The 19,167-nt window shown below is 41.3% G+C and overlaps 1 protein-coding gene across 4 annotated transcripts in view; it reads left to right on the top strand.

The window, feature by feature from the left end:
• The window catches only part of prkar1b (protein kinase, cAMP-dependent, regulatory, type I, beta), a 78,085-nt gene that overhangs the window by 52,183 nt on the left and 6,735 nt on the right, over positions 1-19,167 (top strand). For all 4 annotated transcript variants that reach the window (XM_086088062.1, XM_086088054.1, XM_086088037.1 and 1 more), the window contains 5 exons: positions 3,313-3,374; positions 5,726-5,772; positions 8,555-8,713; positions 12,958-13,018; positions 15,754-15,875. In XM_086088062.1, coding sequence (XP_085944188.1) covers positions 3,313-3,374; positions 5,726-5,772; positions 8,555-8,713; positions 12,958-13,018; positions 15,754-15,875 — 451 coding nt within the window. The remainder of the gene's footprint in view (positions 1-3,312; positions 3,375-5,725; positions 5,773-8,554; positions 8,714-12,957; positions 13,019-15,753; positions 15,876-19,167) is intronic.

Here is a 19,167-nt window from a genome sequence, read left to right as displayed (position 1 = left end):
AACAGAAGATGCTTTGTTTCATTCAAAGGGTTGTTTATTTAATGGTGCACAATGCAGGGCGTTATGAAAGGGTGTCTTCTTTCTCATCGTATCATTTTTAATATAAGCTCCCTGTGACAGCATCTTTTGGCGTCCTTCCTTGAAACTGATGCTTCTTGACTTGATAGCCACCTTTTGGTTATACACAAGTGCCATTATCCCAAGCTGTTTCTTCCTGTAATATAAACACACAATGTAATCTTTGCACAATGACTCTCCATGTGGGGCATATAAAGGTTTCTTTGAGCACAAGATGAAAATTATTTCATGCATACGTGTCCTGTGCAGTGTGGGTAACATATCTCCACTTTGACAGAGAGTATTGTCCTCCTCCCTCGTGTGGAGGTGAACTTCGTAGCCCAGTCAGAGTCTTCAGTGGCCTTTCTGTCTGCTCTCTGTCAGAACAGCACATCCATTGTTTGAGGGCCGCCCTACCTTTTCTACAAGGTCACGGGGGGGGGGGGGGGGGGGGGGCTACAGATAGCAGGAAGAACAAGACGAATCACTCCATCTGGGTCAGGCCGGGAATGGAACAACAGAGCGAGTGATGTGGAGGAATAGGTGGCTGAGCAAGAGAATTAGAGGGGAGGAAAGGGTAACTGAGAGGGGAGAAGAAAGGGAAAATGTGATTGAGAACAGACTGAGAGGAAGTTGAAGATGAAGCGAAGAGGGAAAACGAGACAGGTAAAGATGAGGGGAAGTAATTACCAGCGTCAATTTTTCTTTGTTGTGCTCACCGATGCATTCATAGAGGGTACGGAGAGAGCAGAAGTGGTCATGGGTAATTACCTGAGCGCAGGTTCACTTGCTTTTGATCCTCACACCGTGACGATGAGTCTTGAGCAGCCTATTAGCTGCACAATGCATCACCGCAGCCACACCGAAATGCTCATTGGGGTCTTCCTCACTTCATTTAAACTGATCTCCCGTTGCCGAATATCTCGGCAAGGAAGGTATTTTGATTCACAAGGATGTTAGTTATCCATGACCAGAAACAAGATGGTCACAGATCTTAGGAAAGAGCTTCTGCAGATGTTCTTCTGACTTCTATGTGTATGTTGTACAGCTGATCATCTCCATTACTGCAATCCCTTACTGTACCATATAATTTGCTCAAATTAAGACCATTTGTAATGACTTAGTGTGTACTGCAGGTGAGTACTTACGTTAGTGGTGCTGCTTGATGTATGTAATGTTTGCCAAAAAGGACAATGTAACTCTTTTACTGCCACACATTATTCAAAAAACAACCCCGATAGTGCCAGCCGATTTCGAGCATTTTAACTCATCTTTCAAAGTAAACAGAATATTGTGTGCTTTGACTACATAAATATGAAAAATTGCGTTTCATTCTTTCATTTGAATTTTTTTTATGTTTTCTACTTTATTCCGTTATTTATGATTCACCATTTGAAAAAAGGTAATTTGACTGACATTGAGCGAAAATTGAAAACATAAGGAGAATTTTCTGCACAACAGTGACTTTGACACTAACATTTTTTGTTTAGTGACGCTCTGTGAATTAATTCAATTTGACAACGGCTTTGATCATTCACGTCATCCTTGAAAACGTTCTATTTCATCAGATTTGTCATGGTTCATTATAATTCCATACTACCGGGAGCCCATTGAAAAGAGATACTGCTGACCATAATTAGTTTTGTGATTTTTACACCCATTTTTACACCCATTCACAAAAGGAGGGCTGCGCTACAAATTCCACTGCCCGTTGAGAAAAAAAAACTGCAGTAAACGTCAATGAACGTTTTTGGCAGCATTCATTTGGATTTTAGTATAAGTCATTAAACATTTCTGGAAGTAAAAGATTTAAGAAAAACAAACACTGCAGACCAAATTCTCTCCAAAAGTATATAAAATGGTGCCCTGACCACACTCGCAACTGACATTTGTTTCCTTAATAAACTCTCCCCTTTGACATGAATGGAAATGCCATTAATTTATTTCAGCTTCTCCAAAAATCAACCTTTTAATAATAAGGAATATCACTGTATTGCAAAATACAAATAAACAATCAAAGAGAGTAAGTTATGCCTCATATTTGTGATATGAGTCCTTGTCAGCAGTAATTGTCAAGGCTTACTTTATGGTGTATTTGACCTAAATCCACCTGCCTTTATTCAGTATTGTATAAGCAAATGCCAACAGTATTTTCGCTCATGAATATACTGCCAACTTGAAATATTGCAGGTGTAAGGCTACGTCAATCACTACTTTTATGTCAGCAGCGTGTAGTAAGGTGTATTTGGCTGCTTTGTCATCTAGTGTGGAGTCAGACGTGTTTAACGCCCACACATAATCTGTGTGTGCTATCTTAGGCAATATATGCTCACACACAGACAGGTGGGCTCAAATGGGCATTCAGTGATACACGCACTTGTTCGAGAACATGCTAAAACTTGCTCCAGATTCACTCAGTGAGTTTTTGTGTGCCTTTGATTTGCCTTACCCGCTTTTATTGTTTTTCTATATTTCTCTATACGACGGGTGGTATGCGGCTGATTAGGTAGATAAATAGAGCCCAAAGGCAAGAGAGCGGAGGAGAGGAAGGATACTGAGCCTCCTCTTACCCCGACACATCCAAGCAGTGGAACTTAAATCCGCAGAGACTTCATGCATTTTAACAGCCCGATTAGGAGCAGGCTAACAAGTGCTTTCGCTGCCGGGCTGAAACAGATATTAAGTGCTTTTGCAAAGCCGCCATTTGGTTTGTTTTCTTTGCGCCTCCGGGATAAAAACCTTTGATCATGCGCTATAACAACATAGTGTTAGGTTTAGGGCCAACGTGTCATACCAAAATGTGAATATACAACTGAAAAAAATGTTTTGTAACAATGCATTTGTGTGTATTTAAACAAGCTGAGCTCCTATGCTAGATTTAATTGTCTGTTGTCACAAATGGATTATGACTTTTGTGACTGCCCTTCTTTTTGTGTGTTGGCTTCTTTTTGGGGGGTCTAAAGTTGAACAGTAATAAATAAAGCAGTTAGTTGGGCGTGTTGTTTTGTGCAAGTCCGTGTGTGTATGCGCGTCAGGGTCATGGAGAGTTCCAGGCCCGTCGTCTTCGGATAGGCGTCATGATAGTCAGTGAATAATGGCCTCAGATGACAGAGTTAACACAGTGATTATGGCTCTTCACTCTTGTCCTCCTAATTCCACTGTGCGGTCGAACAAACAACCGTGCGCACATTGTGGGTTCTTGTGAGCGTGAAGGATTATTTATTGTCTTCTCCCCTCCTCTTTTTCCCCATTCAGCGACATATTCGACGCCATGTTCCCTGTCACACACATCGCTGGGGAAACGGTGATCCAGCAAGGTATGTATTTGAGGCCTGAATTTATACACTGTCACAATTGTGTAATTTTAGTGCAATTTTAGTGTTCATGAGTAACAACATTGCCATAATAAGTGGCGTGCGGTCCAGACGGGGGTGCCCAAAATGCAGGGCATGAGCCACATAAGAAATATGGTATGGGAGACAGGGGAACCAATTCCAGAGACAAAACACTCCGTTCTGATTGGATGGCACAGAAAAGGCGGGAAAAGTTGACCAGACCAGGTGAATCCAAAACTGAATCGACAGCAATCAGACTGGGAGTCTGATATGGGGAGAATGAATTTGAAAGACCAAAGATGCCCTGCAAAATAAACTATAGAAGAAAAAGATAAGCCAACATTAAACCTCCCGTTTGTAGTTGTAAATTCTCCCTCAAACAACTGGCATGTATTTCAGATAATGAAAGCAAAGCTATGTGGACTAAACATCAAGTCAGTCATTTTCTCAGCTCAGGCACCTCGAAGGCAAGGTCCAGGAGTATATCAGCCCTAATTTGGAGATAATGAGTCTGGCCCAGTTTGCAGGCCCCTCCATTCCAGACAGCCCATTGTTATATACACTATAGGGTAAGGTATGCAGTGTACACAAAACTGATGTCATAGCTCATGTCTGGGCTATAACTGTACAGCTTCAAGAAGCCACCCATGCTCCTGGGTCATTTAACACTATTTAGACATAGGGTTGAAGTTGTCGACTGTGGCTTGAGTTACATTTAAACAACCATTTCCTGGAGAGAAAATTCCAATAAAAAAAAAAAAAAGATTGCAAAAGCAGTTTACAATTCTATTTGTTTGTCTATGTGTGCACAGCGCAGCAGCCCCCAACTCTTTTTCACACCACAGACTATAAAGATATATATTGATGGTCTGGGTTAGAAACAAATAAAACCAAATGATTACAACTAAAGGGAGCTATGCGCATGTTTTTCTGTGTTGTGGTTGACTAAATCGAGGTAGTACCGCTTTGAGACACCTCTGCATACCGACTAAAATACATGCCATGTTTCCTGACTAGGAAGTCAAACAGTATGAATGGCAATAACCACACTGCGTATACGAACGAGGCCTGAGTGTGTGTGTGTGTGTGTGTGTGTGTGTGTGTGTGTGTGTGTGTGCGTGCGTGCGTGCGTGCGTGCGTGCGTGCGTGCGTGCGTGCGTGCGTGCGTGCGTGCGTGCGTGCGTGCGTGCGTGCGTGCGTGCAGATAGTGGTCAAATATTTGCCTGAGCTCAAAGGCAGAAGGAGCTCATGAGAGGTTGGAGAGCCAACGTGATAAAAGACAGGAAGAGCAGAAGAAAAGAATGACAGAGCGAGAGAGAGAGAAGTGCAAGGGAGATATAAGAGATGAAAGAGCGAGAGGGAATGGAGGTGGAGCAGCCAGGTTGCAGCAAGTTGTGTGTATGTGTGCGTGCACGTGTGCGTGCGTGTCTGGGGGTTCGCCATTCGGACAGGCCATCAGGCGGACAAGAATCGTTTTGTGTGACAAATGAACGAGCGCCCTCCACTCAATATTAATTAGCCGTGTGAACTCGGGTGAACTTTACACACTGGCTTTCAACTCCTCAGGTGAGCATGCCCACAGGATAACACACACACACACACCAACAAACGCATACACAAACATACTTGTGTCATGTACGCTCATGCATCATTACCCACTTGAGTCTTGCTTATTGTCGAGTTGGGTGTGGCGTCACGGTGCTTGTGTATGCAGCAGTTTGTTCTAATAAGTTCCCGTGAGCCCTTTGTAACAGATAGTGTAATTAAAGGAACCACATTTTTCCAACCTTATCTCCAGACGTGATGCTTTTAGGCATCGTCAGACAATTGCCTCCCCTGGCTCGCCTCAATTTAAACGCAAGGAATGCTTTTGTCATTTCACATTTCGTTGTTTGCAGCAAATTAGTTGATCCAAACTGCCAAAGCTGGGGGAAGCAAATATCCTTGCCTGTCTCACTGGCATCTGCCAAGTTATTTATTTTCTCATAATTTTCTCCATTCTCCTGACTAATGACTGCCATTTAGATTACACCTGAGGGTCCTGGATTTGCAATGGTCCTGACATTCATTTACTAAGAATACCTTACTTACTTTTGTATTTATGGCCTCAAAGTATTTAATGCAAATATTTACTCTAAATATGATTTTAGTACTGTGTTAGTGTACGTTAACAATGTAATAAATCAAGGAACCGTGCGTGCTAAAAGGGGAATGTCCCAAGACAAGTATATGGGCAGTTATTTTAATTGGTGTTTCAAATGTCAATTTGATTGAAAAAATAAAGACAGATTGTGGCGTGAAACTCTTTATGTTTTTTTTCCTATTCCCTCCAGGCGATGAAGGAGACAACTTCTATGTGATTGACCAGGGAGAAGTAGACGTAAGTGGCCATCAAGAAACACTCAATAATTTTCTCCTCATAGTCAAATTTTTCGGCAATTCAAAAGGGATTCCATTGTGCAGTTACACCCCCCCCCCCCCAACTCTTGTTTCTGAAAGAATTAAAAAGAAGGTTTTCAGAGGGAAAATCCAGCCCTCTCCAGTCATGTTGAAACAATGTTCCCCTTCAACAATGGACAGGTTGTATTTGGTTGCCTCCGTGCTTTGTTCTCTCCCGAGTTCAGTTCCACATCGATGCCAATCTGAACATCTTGCTGCGGAGTCGCCGCACGTCGAGGCAGACAAACCGAGGACATCTTTTGTCTTTGCGCGTCTGACATGCAGCAATAGAGTTAAGTGGAGAGATAAAACAGGAGCCGACAGGGAGTTAAACAGGAAGTGACCTTATCGGCTTACGGCGGTAAGCGCAGGGCCCTCATAGTTGGACAGAAGCCGAAGCTGGAGAGGTTAGCTGCACAAAGCCACATAATCGGACCACCGGAGAGATAGAGACACGTGCACAAATACAATGAGCAGACATGATGACTTGATAGAAACAATGAACTGTGGAACCTCGAATGTGGAACACCCTAGAAGTCAGAAGAAAAAAAACTGAATTCAATCAGGAAAAATCTCTCTTAAATGTCAAATGAAACTCAAACCATCATCATTTTGTCAGATTTCTGATCAGTAACATCCGTGCAATTGTGACGATATAGCGTTAAACCGTTTTTCACCATTTAAGTGATCAGGATTTGCATGAATCCACCCATCCCCAGGATATAAGAATTTAAGTTTGCAGCGATTAACAGGTTCAATTGTGACGCATTATTAGCTATCTAGTTATTAGCCTGTGCCCCAAAAAATGCAATTCGATGGCATGGCTTTTTTATAGTATCTCATTAGCCGTCTCAAACATCCCCTTACAATTAACCATAATTAATAAAGGTTTTATGATGGCAAATGCTTTAGCCAGGAACAAATTAATTCACTTTATACAGTATTATGGGATGGAAGCTTTTTTTTTTTTATTAGAACAACTTAGAAGTTAACAAATGTCATGGAACATATTGTGTTACCACTGCTTGATTTTAGTCGTGTTTGATATAATGTGATGATTTTAATTTACATTTTGCACTGTATCAACAATTTTTAGGTTGTGTGTTGTCTTTTCTAAGTTAGCTTTATAACTTTATAACTTTTATACCGACACAAGCAATTATTTTGCAAGCGCATGCTTTTCCCCCTTTGTTTTTCACTGGGTATGGCATTTGGGAACAAAATGGTATAATTGCTTTAAAAGTAAAACAAATAGAACTGCAAGTCATTTGAAAATGCACACACAGTCAGTGCAACCACCAACAACACTTACAACAGTTGTTGACATAATTCCCACCACAGCTTTACAGATTCTGTACATCTTAACCACTCAAATAATTTGGAGTCTGAGTCTGATTTACAGTGTGTTTCACTCCACCCCAACATCTATCCTTTATGGATACTTGATCTACGAGACCATTTAGGTGACAAAGTCAGAAAACTATTGAGACTGCACTTCCCCCAAATTCTTCTGACATAACCACCATAATCATCTTTTTAAAGTCTTCCATGGTTGTAGTGACTATTAAGTCTCCTGGTCAACTGAACCTTGAATGATCACCCTGCAACAATGGTCGCTTCACAGCAGCCACCAGATGAATGAAACTCTCCCTCTGTGCCTCTGTTTCTGCCTTTTGTGTTATTAAGTCAACAGGATAGTGCATTGTGTGCCCTCGTGTAAAAGTGTAACTGAATCAGAGAGTGGATGAGTTTATATTGTCAGTGGTAGGGTAGAACACGCGCATGTTACGTCAGCCACTATTTTGATTTATGTGCGTTCAGATCTGAAAGTAGACCTTCAAATCAAAGGGAAGGACTAACAAGAGAAGAAAAGCAGGGATGAAAAAGGCATTGATGGGTAGACAAGAGGGATAGAGGGTCTTTTAGAGGGTCTCATCTGATGGCTTAGCAGGGATCAAATACTTAGGGACAAGCCAAGAAAGTGTATCACATTGCCCGGAAACTTAGGAGGGAGTCAAGAAGAGTCAGAGAGGGGACTTTAAGGTGAATAAGAATGTTGATGAACAACAACACAAAATTAGCAGACGATTATTGAGGCAAAACTGTTTGCAAAAAGTCCAACATAGTGCATGCACGCCAAAAGTCATGTAGAACACCCTACTTTAATCAAACAACAAAACAACTCTTGATTAAACAGATTGGAGCTGATTAAATGGAAAGTGTAAAGTCACGTTTCTTGCAATATACAGTTCAATACAGGTCACCATGATTCAGTTAGTTTCCCATGTGGATTTTGTGAGCAGGATAGCAATAGCTCTACGTATTTATTGGAAGACCCGCTGCATGAGTTGGATGGTCGAACGTACCTGAACTGGACAGTCATGAAAAAAAATACAATTGGTGACTCACACCGGCGCACCTGACGAGCGATTCGCTCACACTTGAAACTGAAAAACTGCAACCCATTGTCTGGAGACATACTTTTGAGACTCCACATTTACGCTACTGTACTTTTCATTGAACAGCGTGATATATTTAGTCTGTATACTGTATTGTACATTGCAACACTGTTCCGGGATCAAAATTTAAGTAGGTGATACTCTGTTGTTGTTACAAAAGTAAGAAAGCACATTTTATTGTTTAGTGTTGGCTCTTGCTCATTCAAAGTGCATTTTGACCTGCAATTTTTAACATCATCTGCCCTGCTCTTGATCTCTCAACAGGTGTATGTGAACGGGGAATGGGTGACCAACATTGGAGAGGGTGGTAGTTTCGGCGAGCTGGCCCTGATTTACGGCACTCCCAGAGCCGCCACAGTGAAGGCCAAGACTGATCTTAAACTGTGGGGGATTGACCGCGACAGCTACCGTCGCATCCTCATGGTAACACAATAACACACTCGCCACACTCATGTAGTTCAAATTTGTGTCCCGCAGGATTGGGTGGTTTGCTACTGCTGCTGCTGCTTAAAGTTTATTTCTCCTGTCATAAAACTTTTGGTCTGAGATGTGTTAAACAAATTGCGTTCCCACTCCTCAGAGAAGACACTACAGAGTTACGTATTTTATGTGAGGCCTGTTTATTATTATTAATTAAGGTTGGCTTATTCAACCGGAGGGTGCGCACTTCATACTGCAGTACTCACTGACTCAATAAAGTTTGCTTATCTGGCTGCCGTCAGTACCGGTCCAACACTTGCCAGACTGAACACAAATTATGTGGAAAAGTAATAGCAGCTGTAATGACTTCACTTTTTGCCACCTGGAGTCACCCAGTGTTGTACAGTATATGGTTTTCATACTTGTGCCTTTGTTTGCGGGTGGCCTGTTAGCCTGAAATAATAAAAGGCCTCTGTTAGATTCTAATTAAGTGGAATTTTGCAATCTAATCACGTCTTATTTTAATGTAATTATTTGATCAGATGAAGGGGAGGAGAAGGATGACAGAGGGTGAACTCATGTGCTAAACTGGAGTTTTTCTACTCTAATTGTTTAGCATATCTCATCTAAGTAGCGGCTAGGTTCCTCCATTTGTACAACAAATGGTTTACATTATATGATGTGTTTATTAGCCATACGACGTACGTTAAATGAAACTAGAATTGAGTACGTACTGTGGTGAAATAAAAAGTTGTTCAAGTACCTTTAAAAAAGCTTTTTGACAGATTGCACAATGACAGGGTGGACATTTTCGTCAAATTGTAGTAGTTAATGAGTACATGGTGGACTTAGCCACATAATACAGTTAGCAACATGACTGTGCACTGTTTAACATATATATTTCTAATTTCTGAAAGGTTTTCCTATCAGTGAATATCTCACTATGACAGAGTGGACATGTTGAGCTTGACAACATCGAAACATACACATAACATGATAAAAAATTGCATTTAATCTGCAACTTTCCACTCTTTCAACCTCTGTTGTAAATACAATGTTGCAGATAGAATACTGGTAAAAATGTCACTAAAAATATCATTACAGAGTGGATATTAATTTGATTTGCTCAAAATGACCCATTTTATCAAGGAATAGCATTTGAAGGGACTTGTGTACTTGTGTTTGGCCATTTATAAAAAGACCTCCGCATATTCGACTACATTTTCATGTTGACTGATTCTGACGAGGACATTTGTGGTGATATTGATCCACGCGTATGACGGACTAGGTATCCTTTTTCGAAGGATGGTCTCTGTTTGAGGATTTACGTTAGATGTGGTTCAGCCCGAGCTGTCACCGGCACAAATTTTTGCTGATGTAATAATGACTTCCTCTCGTGTTGAGCTGACACCTTTCTCCAATTAAATTCCACCGCCTCCCATTTACCTTTCAAACACCTGTCTTCCTGAGCACTGAACATTTGTGTCAGTTAGTTTGTAATGATTTATGCTCGGGGACGTTTTGCAGTTGGTTTTGGCCCGCCTTGCCCTCATGTCACCGCTCCAGCACATAGTTTCACGTAGGGCACATTAGCCCTGGTAACCTTTTCTTCCTTCAAAAACGCTCCCTTTCCCTTATTCTGCCTTTCCCTCCAGTAAAGTGAAATTCCACTAAGTAAATCTGCAGTTAATTATTGCTCTCAGTTATTTGCAAGGACTTTTTATTTAATGTTTGGTATTCTGCCAATGCCTTTAGGGTGAAAATCAATGCACATTATGTGCGGTTTAATGACAGCAATTAAAGGTTAGACCTCCTCCATGGCAGTTGCATGGAAATGTCAGGCGCTTACAGTAGTAAGTCTGTGACACTATTATTGTATATTTATTATGGGGAAAAAATATTTCACATGACTCTCAAATAACTAGGCTTCATGTTTTCCAATGTAACTCTTAATGTTCCCATGGAGAATTTTTGCCATCCCTCAAAGGACATTTACCAGTATATACTGTATATTCACGCTTTAAAAATTAGGATGGTCATTTGGAATGAATCGTCTTGTTTATTAATTGGGCAAAAATAATTGTCTAAAGAAAATGTCAGTTAAGCTACGTCCAAACAGTTCTTGATTTTGGCCCAACTCCTCAACAACCAACAACACTGGCATAGAAAAGGGAGTTCAGAACATTAGAGAGGTTCTCAGACTCCATAAATATATTTTGAAAAGAGCACATTGCTTGAGCAGACATCAAATCAAACATCGAATCAAGATTTTGAGAGATTGCAAAGTAATGCCTCTAAATGCAGCACCTACCACAAGTCACCTTGATCTGCACCTGCGTACAAAGCCCGGCAACAGGACCAATAGAAGACATGCAGAGATGAGGAGGAATGATGGTGGACTGTACTGGAGATAAAAGTGATGGCAATAAGGCGCAACGGGTTTAGTTTGGCTTTGCGCCACACCTCAACTCTTTGACGACCACACCTCAAAGAGGAAACGCTGACATGAGCATGGTTCATCTTTAACCGCAGGACGGTGATGGGGGTGAAATGCATGAGGTGGTTTTATGGTTAGATCTTTTCCCAGTACCATTTCCTTAAATACGCTTCGTCCCTCTAATAAATGGTGTGCCCCAATTATCTAAAAAATAAACACCTCCTTCAAATAGATACATTATTTTTCCTTAAAATAAAAATGAAGATATTTTGTAGTCAACAATGTGATGAAAGTTGAGTTGAGTAATTCAAAACTCACCGCAATGCTGATTGTAGATGTAAATAATGGAAGCCGTGTACAGATTTTTCTCTTCAATAACGTAATAGCCAGGCTTTAAAATATTAAGCATTTATACGTTCAATTTCACATGCGCTTTTATTCTACAATAGTTGATAGACGTGCTACCGGTCTCATTGTTGGTTACCAGCGGCATTTAGAATAGCCTAAGCTAGCGGGTATCGTCATCCACTACCAGTTTATTTTTGTACTCTTGAACCCGTGCAGATAAATAAAAAATGGGTCGCCTTGTTGGCCAAACATGTTGCAATGCCACCTAGAATTACAGTCCAGCGGTGGCAGCAGACAGGACATTAAAGTAAAGACATTAAACATGAAAGATTTTAACAGCCATCCCCATTTGAATGTTGTTGCTAAACAAAAAAGCAGCACTGAATCACCAACAATATTGTGTGCATTCATATTTATGTTCCTTAGAGACTTATTTATTCTACCCAGCATGCTTTGTCTTTTTAAACTTCTCCTTATTTGGCCTTTTTATTTTTACTCCGCTTTCACTTGATGTTAATTGTACCGTCAAGTTTGACTGCAAAAATCAAAATGAACACTGCGCTCCTATTAGACATCTGTGTGTGCTTACTTATTGAGGGACAGACGTGCACACACACTGATCATTTATACAGGAGGGAGACGTAGAATGTATTTAATGCGGTTGTTTATAAGATTAGTTTGAGAGCACATTCCTCCCATTTATGCCAAATGATATGAAATTAAAGGAACCGCACTAGCAGTCAATAGATATCATTTCCGTATTTTGCCTGATTCCCCTTCCTCACTTTTTCCTTTGACGTTCCGCCACATACAAGACTGTAGTTGTGTGAGTGATGGAAGGAAGCAAGTTAAGGGAAAGGTGTCTTTTGGGTTTAGACTTGTCAGGATGCTCACGGACGGGGAAATCCCCTGCCTGGTGGGTGGGACGGGCCACACACACACACTTACACACACTTGCACATGGAACACAGATCAAACAGCCTTCACTCATATGACCACATTAAAGCACCTGCACTTTTATTATTATTATTTTTCCAGTATTTTACTGCTCTGATTGTGTCATTATGCCGAGCTAAATAAGCATCATGGGCCCCTTTTTTGAACTTTGGAGAAGAGGGGCACATCTTACTCCAACCATATATGGTAAGACTTAATGACAAGTGGGACGTAATAAAAGATAAAGCAATTTTTAGCATGCTTTATGGGCTTTGTGGAAAAATAAATATTCCATTGTGAATGAAAGGAGGACTCCCTGTCATTTAGAAGTACCTCAAATGTATCTTATGTCAACAAGCGTATCCTTATCCTTAGTACAAAGGCATTGGTCTATATGTGAAAGTCATCTGTATAACATTTGATCCATAAATCGATATCGTTGCTCATCCCAGATAATTTGTGTCTGCATGTAGTATATAGGTCAATGATGATATCTATGCATCTCACTCCTGTCTTGTTTTTACAGGGCAGCACTCTAAGGAAGCGGAAGATGTATGAGGAGTTCCTCAGCAAGGTCTCCATCCTTGGTAAGTGTTTGTGCAGTGCGTGCATAGTGTGTAAGTAGTATACTATACACAGTATATCATGTAATGTAGCTGTGGAATGCATGACGCGTTTTCCTTAGCCATAGTACGAATGTGTCTGCACGTGTCTGCTGCATTAATGTCACAGAGGGCAAGCAATTAAATATGGCGAGTGCTGTTCATGTTATGGTTTTAATGTATCACACATTTTTAGACCAAAAAGCATTATGTTTCAAAGAGAGTCCTTTTTGATTTTTAACAAAATGCATATTTTTTCCCAGAATATATTTCTGTTTTTCAAGAATAAAGGTGTAATTTTAAAAGTTGTATTTTGGAAGTGCAACTTACCTCCCTCATTAAACTTTGACCTTAAAATCCAATTTTTACGACTTTATCTTAGAACAATTCCCCTATATACACTTGACTCATTCACTGCCAGCCATTTCTGAAGCTCAGTGCCCTACATTGCCAACGGTTCTAGAGCTTTTGTACTCATCTTTCAAGGCCCACAGAATATTGTGTTCTATGACAGTATTATAATCGAGCCTACCAAAGAAAAGATTGGTTCACTTTTTTTTTTCTGAAAAAAAAAGGTTGATCTTTTTCTGTTCTTGAGTAATCAGCAGTGGAACGTGGGTTGATTTGACCCAAAACAAGCTTTTTGTGACCATAAACATGATTTTGACGCTAATATATATATATTTTCTGTAACACCTCTAATCTAAAACAGAAACAGCTGAGATTTTCTCATGATCGCAACACACATTTTCTTTTATGACACACTCTGCTTATACCATACATACATATTTATATACATACTCTGAGTGTGAGGTGCTTGAACTATGCCGACTTTCAGCATGTTGGCATTTCTCCCCCTCCATTTAAGCTGAGCCTCTCTTTAGCATTGGAATTTGGGTAATAACAGCCCTGCGCAGATGATTCAGTTTCAAGCAGTGGCAAATGAGATTCATTCAGACTCTGAAAAGACGTCACAATTGGACCTGACATCTCGTCCCTTCCACCTGATCATCTGCGTGGTGTATGGCGTTGAGGCCGTGCCCCCTGTACAGAGTTATTAGCTGGCTGAGTAAACACATACACTCAATTCAAGTCTCAGAACGTCTCGGCAGGATCCCACTCCCTTTCATTCGCCTCCTTTCTTCTTTTGCCTGTCGAGGCTCGTCTTTCTCCCTCGCCAAAGTGCTTTGCCCCTCTTCATTCCTCTTTCTGTCGCTTTCCACCACCGTGAATCGGAGGAGGGGCAGGAGGCGCTGGTGTTTTTGTTTGTCTTTGATTTTTTAGATAGCCACGAAATTGGGTACAAGCCCTTGATGTTGTGGAGGTTGGTGGGCGTTTGAGCTACATGCACTTTGTCACACACAAACACACGCGTACAATGCCGCCAACATCCCGACAGGCAATTCCGCGTGTGCGTACCATGTAGGGCTAGGCGCGACTGAGCGTGAAATGTCGGTTCTTTTAGTCACCACATTTGTGTATCGTGTTACCTGCAAGGCTGTTAAGGATCACCTATATGGGACCCCGCTTGCCAGACGCACGACATCCATCTGGGGCCCCGTAGACGCCACGGCCCCACTTGAGGGGACACTAGACACCTCCAAGATCACCAAACTTCACCTTACTTAATCCCGCACATTCACAATATACACATACACACGCACAGGGATCAGTTACTGGGTACAATAGTGTGGGACAAAGAGTTTTCGCTCTACTTTTGCGCCTTTAAATTGAATGCCAATGCTAATGCAGGGGAGTCTTTTCTCCGCACATTCCACATGTAAACTGTTCGGATTAGGCAACAATCTTTTGAAAACTAGAAGAGCTTGTGTTTGAAACATTCTTTCTGTAGCAACTTGGTTGCTTTGAGCTTAGAAGTCCTTAAAATCACTATAAAGTGAAAATAAATTCCTTATAAATTTAACACGACGCAGGTAAGAGTGTTATAACAACCCTGACAAATTTGAATAGATAAATAATATATAAAATGAGGCTTCAAAATCACAAAGAATCAAGCTCAGGTCAACTGTCAATCAAATTCCAGTACTACGACATGGAGAAATGGATGCTACCGTGTCTCGCAACTTTCTTTTGCCTCTATAGAGCCACATGTTTGAGCAACAAAAATGTATCCGCTTAAAGCCTCTGGTGAATGGAATAATAAATCCCTCATGGCTTTTCCATGCCATAACAACAAGGTGCTCTATAGTGGCCACGCCAGACTGAAGCCGCATTCACATACTGGCAGTCAAGTTGGACTTTTTTTTTTAAGTGGTCTTTCCTCCTTTCTCACCGTGGCATACGCAACACTCATCGTCGACAACGAGGCACTCTCAAGCACAAAGCCCTGATCCTAACACTCGCTGTGAAGGCAGAGAAGAAAAAAACTATTAAAATTCTACTGGCACTTCTGCCTTTCTGACTGTGGCACTCACAGCCAACAACAAGGCACTCTAAAACAGCCATGCTCGCAGACTATCTGAAGGACAGTCACTTTCCAAATGGTGAAAAACAGTTTAATGCTACACCTCCACAATTGAGCACTACCTAGTTTTTTTCAGTAATTAATTTCAAACGTATTTAAAAAATAAAATAAAAAGAAATCTCTGGATTCCCTTTTTCCGGGTTTTTAAAGTGTTCCTAGAAGGCCAACAAAAGGAGGCAAGAAATCTGCAGATTACCTTGTTCATCATACGATATGTGTTTTTTTCCAATCACAGAGTCTTTGGATAAATGGGAGCGTCTGACTGTGGCCGATGCCCTGGAGCCGGTCCAGTTTGAGGATGGAGAGAAGATCGTGGTACAAGGCGAGCCCGGTGATGACTTCTTCATCATCACAGAGGTACTTTCGGAGTGGAACCCACACGGGGTCATATACTTCCAGGGATGTTAGTGGGCTCTTTTCTGTCTGTGTTTTACTTCCACCAGTACGCTATAAAAACCCTCAACCAGGATTTTTGTGTACGGGGTAGCTCCCCCCTCTCCATACAGGACACCCTGTTGAGCTGGGGCCCTTGGCGCAGCTCCATAACGGCCCCCCCTGCCTGTCATCTTAACACACTCTTGATTAACTCCACAATCACAATACTCGAGTCAAGAGGGTCCTGTGTGGGCCGGCGGTGGATGCAATCTGCCGTTTTCTCAGAGCGGCCTGTCCGTCTTTCTCACATTGTCGTTACGTCTTTCCGTCTGGTTCTGAGCCCCGCAGTCGTCTTTGTGAGCGCTCGGCTGTTGTTGGTGGGAGCGGCGAGGTGCAGCTAAGCCACAGAAAGAGGGATTTATCCAAAGTGCTGAGTGATGCATGGCTACAGTACATGTCCCCCTTCTTTCTTCACCTGACACCCCTCCAAACCTTCCACTCGGCTAACCTTCTTTCATATGAAATCGGATGAGTTAGCATAACATTGCAAACCTCCCTGCTCAAGTATTTACTGTATAAACCGCACCACATATGTTGGCCTCATATTTTCTCACCAAGTTGTGGAAGCCTCCAGTAACTACACAACTCTTACAAGCCATTTTTGTGCATGTGTATACAAAGCAATGAATCCATTTGGGGTTTGGGACACTGATAAAACAGTTAGTAATGCGTGAGTCATCATTCTGCCTGCAGGAGAAAGGCAAATATGTTGAGGAATCTGGAGGATTATAAAATGGAGCAGCAGAAGAGGAGTAGGCAAAGTTTTGGGAGGGAAGCGGAACATTCCAGTTTGTCCTGGACGTACAGCAGAACCACTTGTGCGACACAAATTGTAATCTGATTAGTTTTTAAATGGAAATATAAATAATCAGTTTCAATACAAATCATAACAAACATGTCCAGGACAGTTTAGGGCCTATCTGTTCATTGTAACGTGTCAAAACTCACTTAAGTCTTAACTTTAATGATGAATGATGATTCATTCGCACAAACAAAATTTAGGGATGTTAGATACCACTTTTTTTTTTCAGACCAACACTAGTACAAGTACTCAACTCTTCAGTACTCACTTGGTGCCAACACCGAGTACCGATGCCACGAGTACTTTTGGTACATGTACCGGTATTTTTTATTATTTTTTTAAATCCAGAAAGATCTATAGATCTGTATTGGTCATTATTGCAAGTACTGATACCTTGAAATAAGGCAGTGTATCGACTTGATACCAATACATGGTATCGGTACTCGCCCACCCCTAATAAACTTGTTTGCTATTCACCCATTAATTTTTTCCGTCCTCAGTTATTCACTGAAAAACTCAAACAAAAGCAATAATTGCTGTCAAAGAAGTGCGTTGAAGTCATACATATCAACTTTTCTAGGATCTTTGTTCATCCGGAGGAGCTAAGATTATCAAATAAAACTGTATTTGTAAAGTGCCCTTTTCACATTTAAAATCACAAGTTTAGCCTGGGTTGTTAGGAGAAGTTACAGAGAGTCTTTGCTCTGCTGGGTGCGTACAAAAACTGAAGCTAACCAACAACATAGGTCTTGTTATTGCTGGACATTTGGCATCTTTCCAGGTTGTGAAGGTGACATACATGAAAACTTCCGGTGCAGTTTTGTCCAAATCAAATCATCTATAAGCGACTTATTTTTGAGTCAGTTTGGTGAGTTTGAGATTATATTGATAGTGTTTTGGTATGGTAATTTGTGGTATATTTATTGTTTTAAACTCTTCGTATTGGCAATTTTTTTAGGTTGGTCACCAGTTACATTTTTTTTTTTGCTATTTGCGGACCCAGAGTACTGTGTAGTAAAACAATAATGTTGATAATGCACGTGAGTGCGAGTGTTTTTCCTTCTCTGGGAACAGGTGTCACAAAAAAAACTAAAATCCTGTGACACTCGCTGAACATAATTAAATTAAATGACCACATTTTTCCGATTCTGAATTTACTTTTGATGAGTGTGGGATCAGCCATTTCTGTTCTCTTTTCTTGCTCATTAAACATCAACAATATTTCCTCTTCTTTTTTTTCCCCCTCATCACATGACGCTTGATCCCTTCCTCCTGTCCATCTTGCATTTTTAGCCCCTAAGCAGCTCTCTCGCTTCCTCCTCTTGTCCTTGAATGCGGCGAGCCCAACTTTCCCAGAGCCGGGCGGACTTTGGTGGAATGCGTGTTGCTGGCTTTCACACGGGGTCAGGAGACTCGGCCTCCTGGGATGGAGACCAGAGAGGGAGGGATGAGTCAAAGCGGGCAGTAAGGGAAGCGAGAGGGGAGGTAAGTGGGGAGAGATTGAGTTGACTCGCAAAATGGCTTCAGGGTCCTGCACTAGAAATCACGTGTGCACTTTTGAATTCTATTCATCAAGTCTGGTTGAGATGCTTTGTTCTCTCTCCCCTGCCGGTTTTGTCACCCGAAGGATGTACAAAGTGTTCGCCAGATTTTGATGCAGTGTCCATATCTGATTGATTGGTTTGCTGTCTTTTCACGTGTATTTTCAAGTGACTCCAGTCTCACTGTCTCACGCTGTCCCATGCGGTGTCCTTCACTGTCGCCCTCATGCTTGCACACACCTCGCTCGACATCTTTGCTCGCACTTGCCAGTTGTGCATAATGAAAAGCAGGCTGAGCGATGAAGACATCAGGAGAATGTTTGAAAGTAGGGTACACGCTCGCCTTTGTTTGCGCCTGTGGTCCTTAACAAGCCACCATGTGTGTGTGTGTGTGTGTGTGCTTTGTAGATATAGGATTTACACCAGATAAATTGGTTCAGGTTTATGACTTGAAATAAACTTCCGAACCGACTGTCAACACTAAAAGCATTAGTTGGATGCAATGCAGAGCAGGGGCCATTATTTCCGATTGGAGAGATGCTCGTCTATTTTCTATCCTGGCTGTTTCACAGGAGTAACACTTGAACTTTACTGAACTATAACTTCTTGTTGTTCTGAAGAAATGACGGACTGCATCTATCGAATATTTTTAGACTCAAATATTCTACTTACTATCCAATTTATAAATAATAATAAAAATAATAAATAAGGCCCATACCGGCCCGATACCTGGTATCGATACCCGCCCATCCCTTTTGAACACAATAACGTGCAGGTATATATATATATATTTTTTTACTTGGGGTTACCATTGTACGTATATGTGTATTCAGTTAACTGGGGTGTTTCACTAGGTGCTGTATTAGCTACT

Source organism: Leptonotus elevatus, chromosome 1 (assembly GCF_054856555.1).
Source record: "Leptonotus elevatus isolate MCC_2025b chromosome 1, RoL_Lele_1.0, whole genome shotgun sequence".
In the NCBI taxonomy this organism is placed as follows: domain Eukaryota; kingdom Metazoa; phylum Chordata; class Actinopteri; order Syngnathiformes; family Syngnathidae; genus Leptonotus; species Leptonotus elevatus.
Note: the sequence above shows the minus strand (reverse complement) of the source record. Positions and strands in the feature narration are given on the sequence as shown.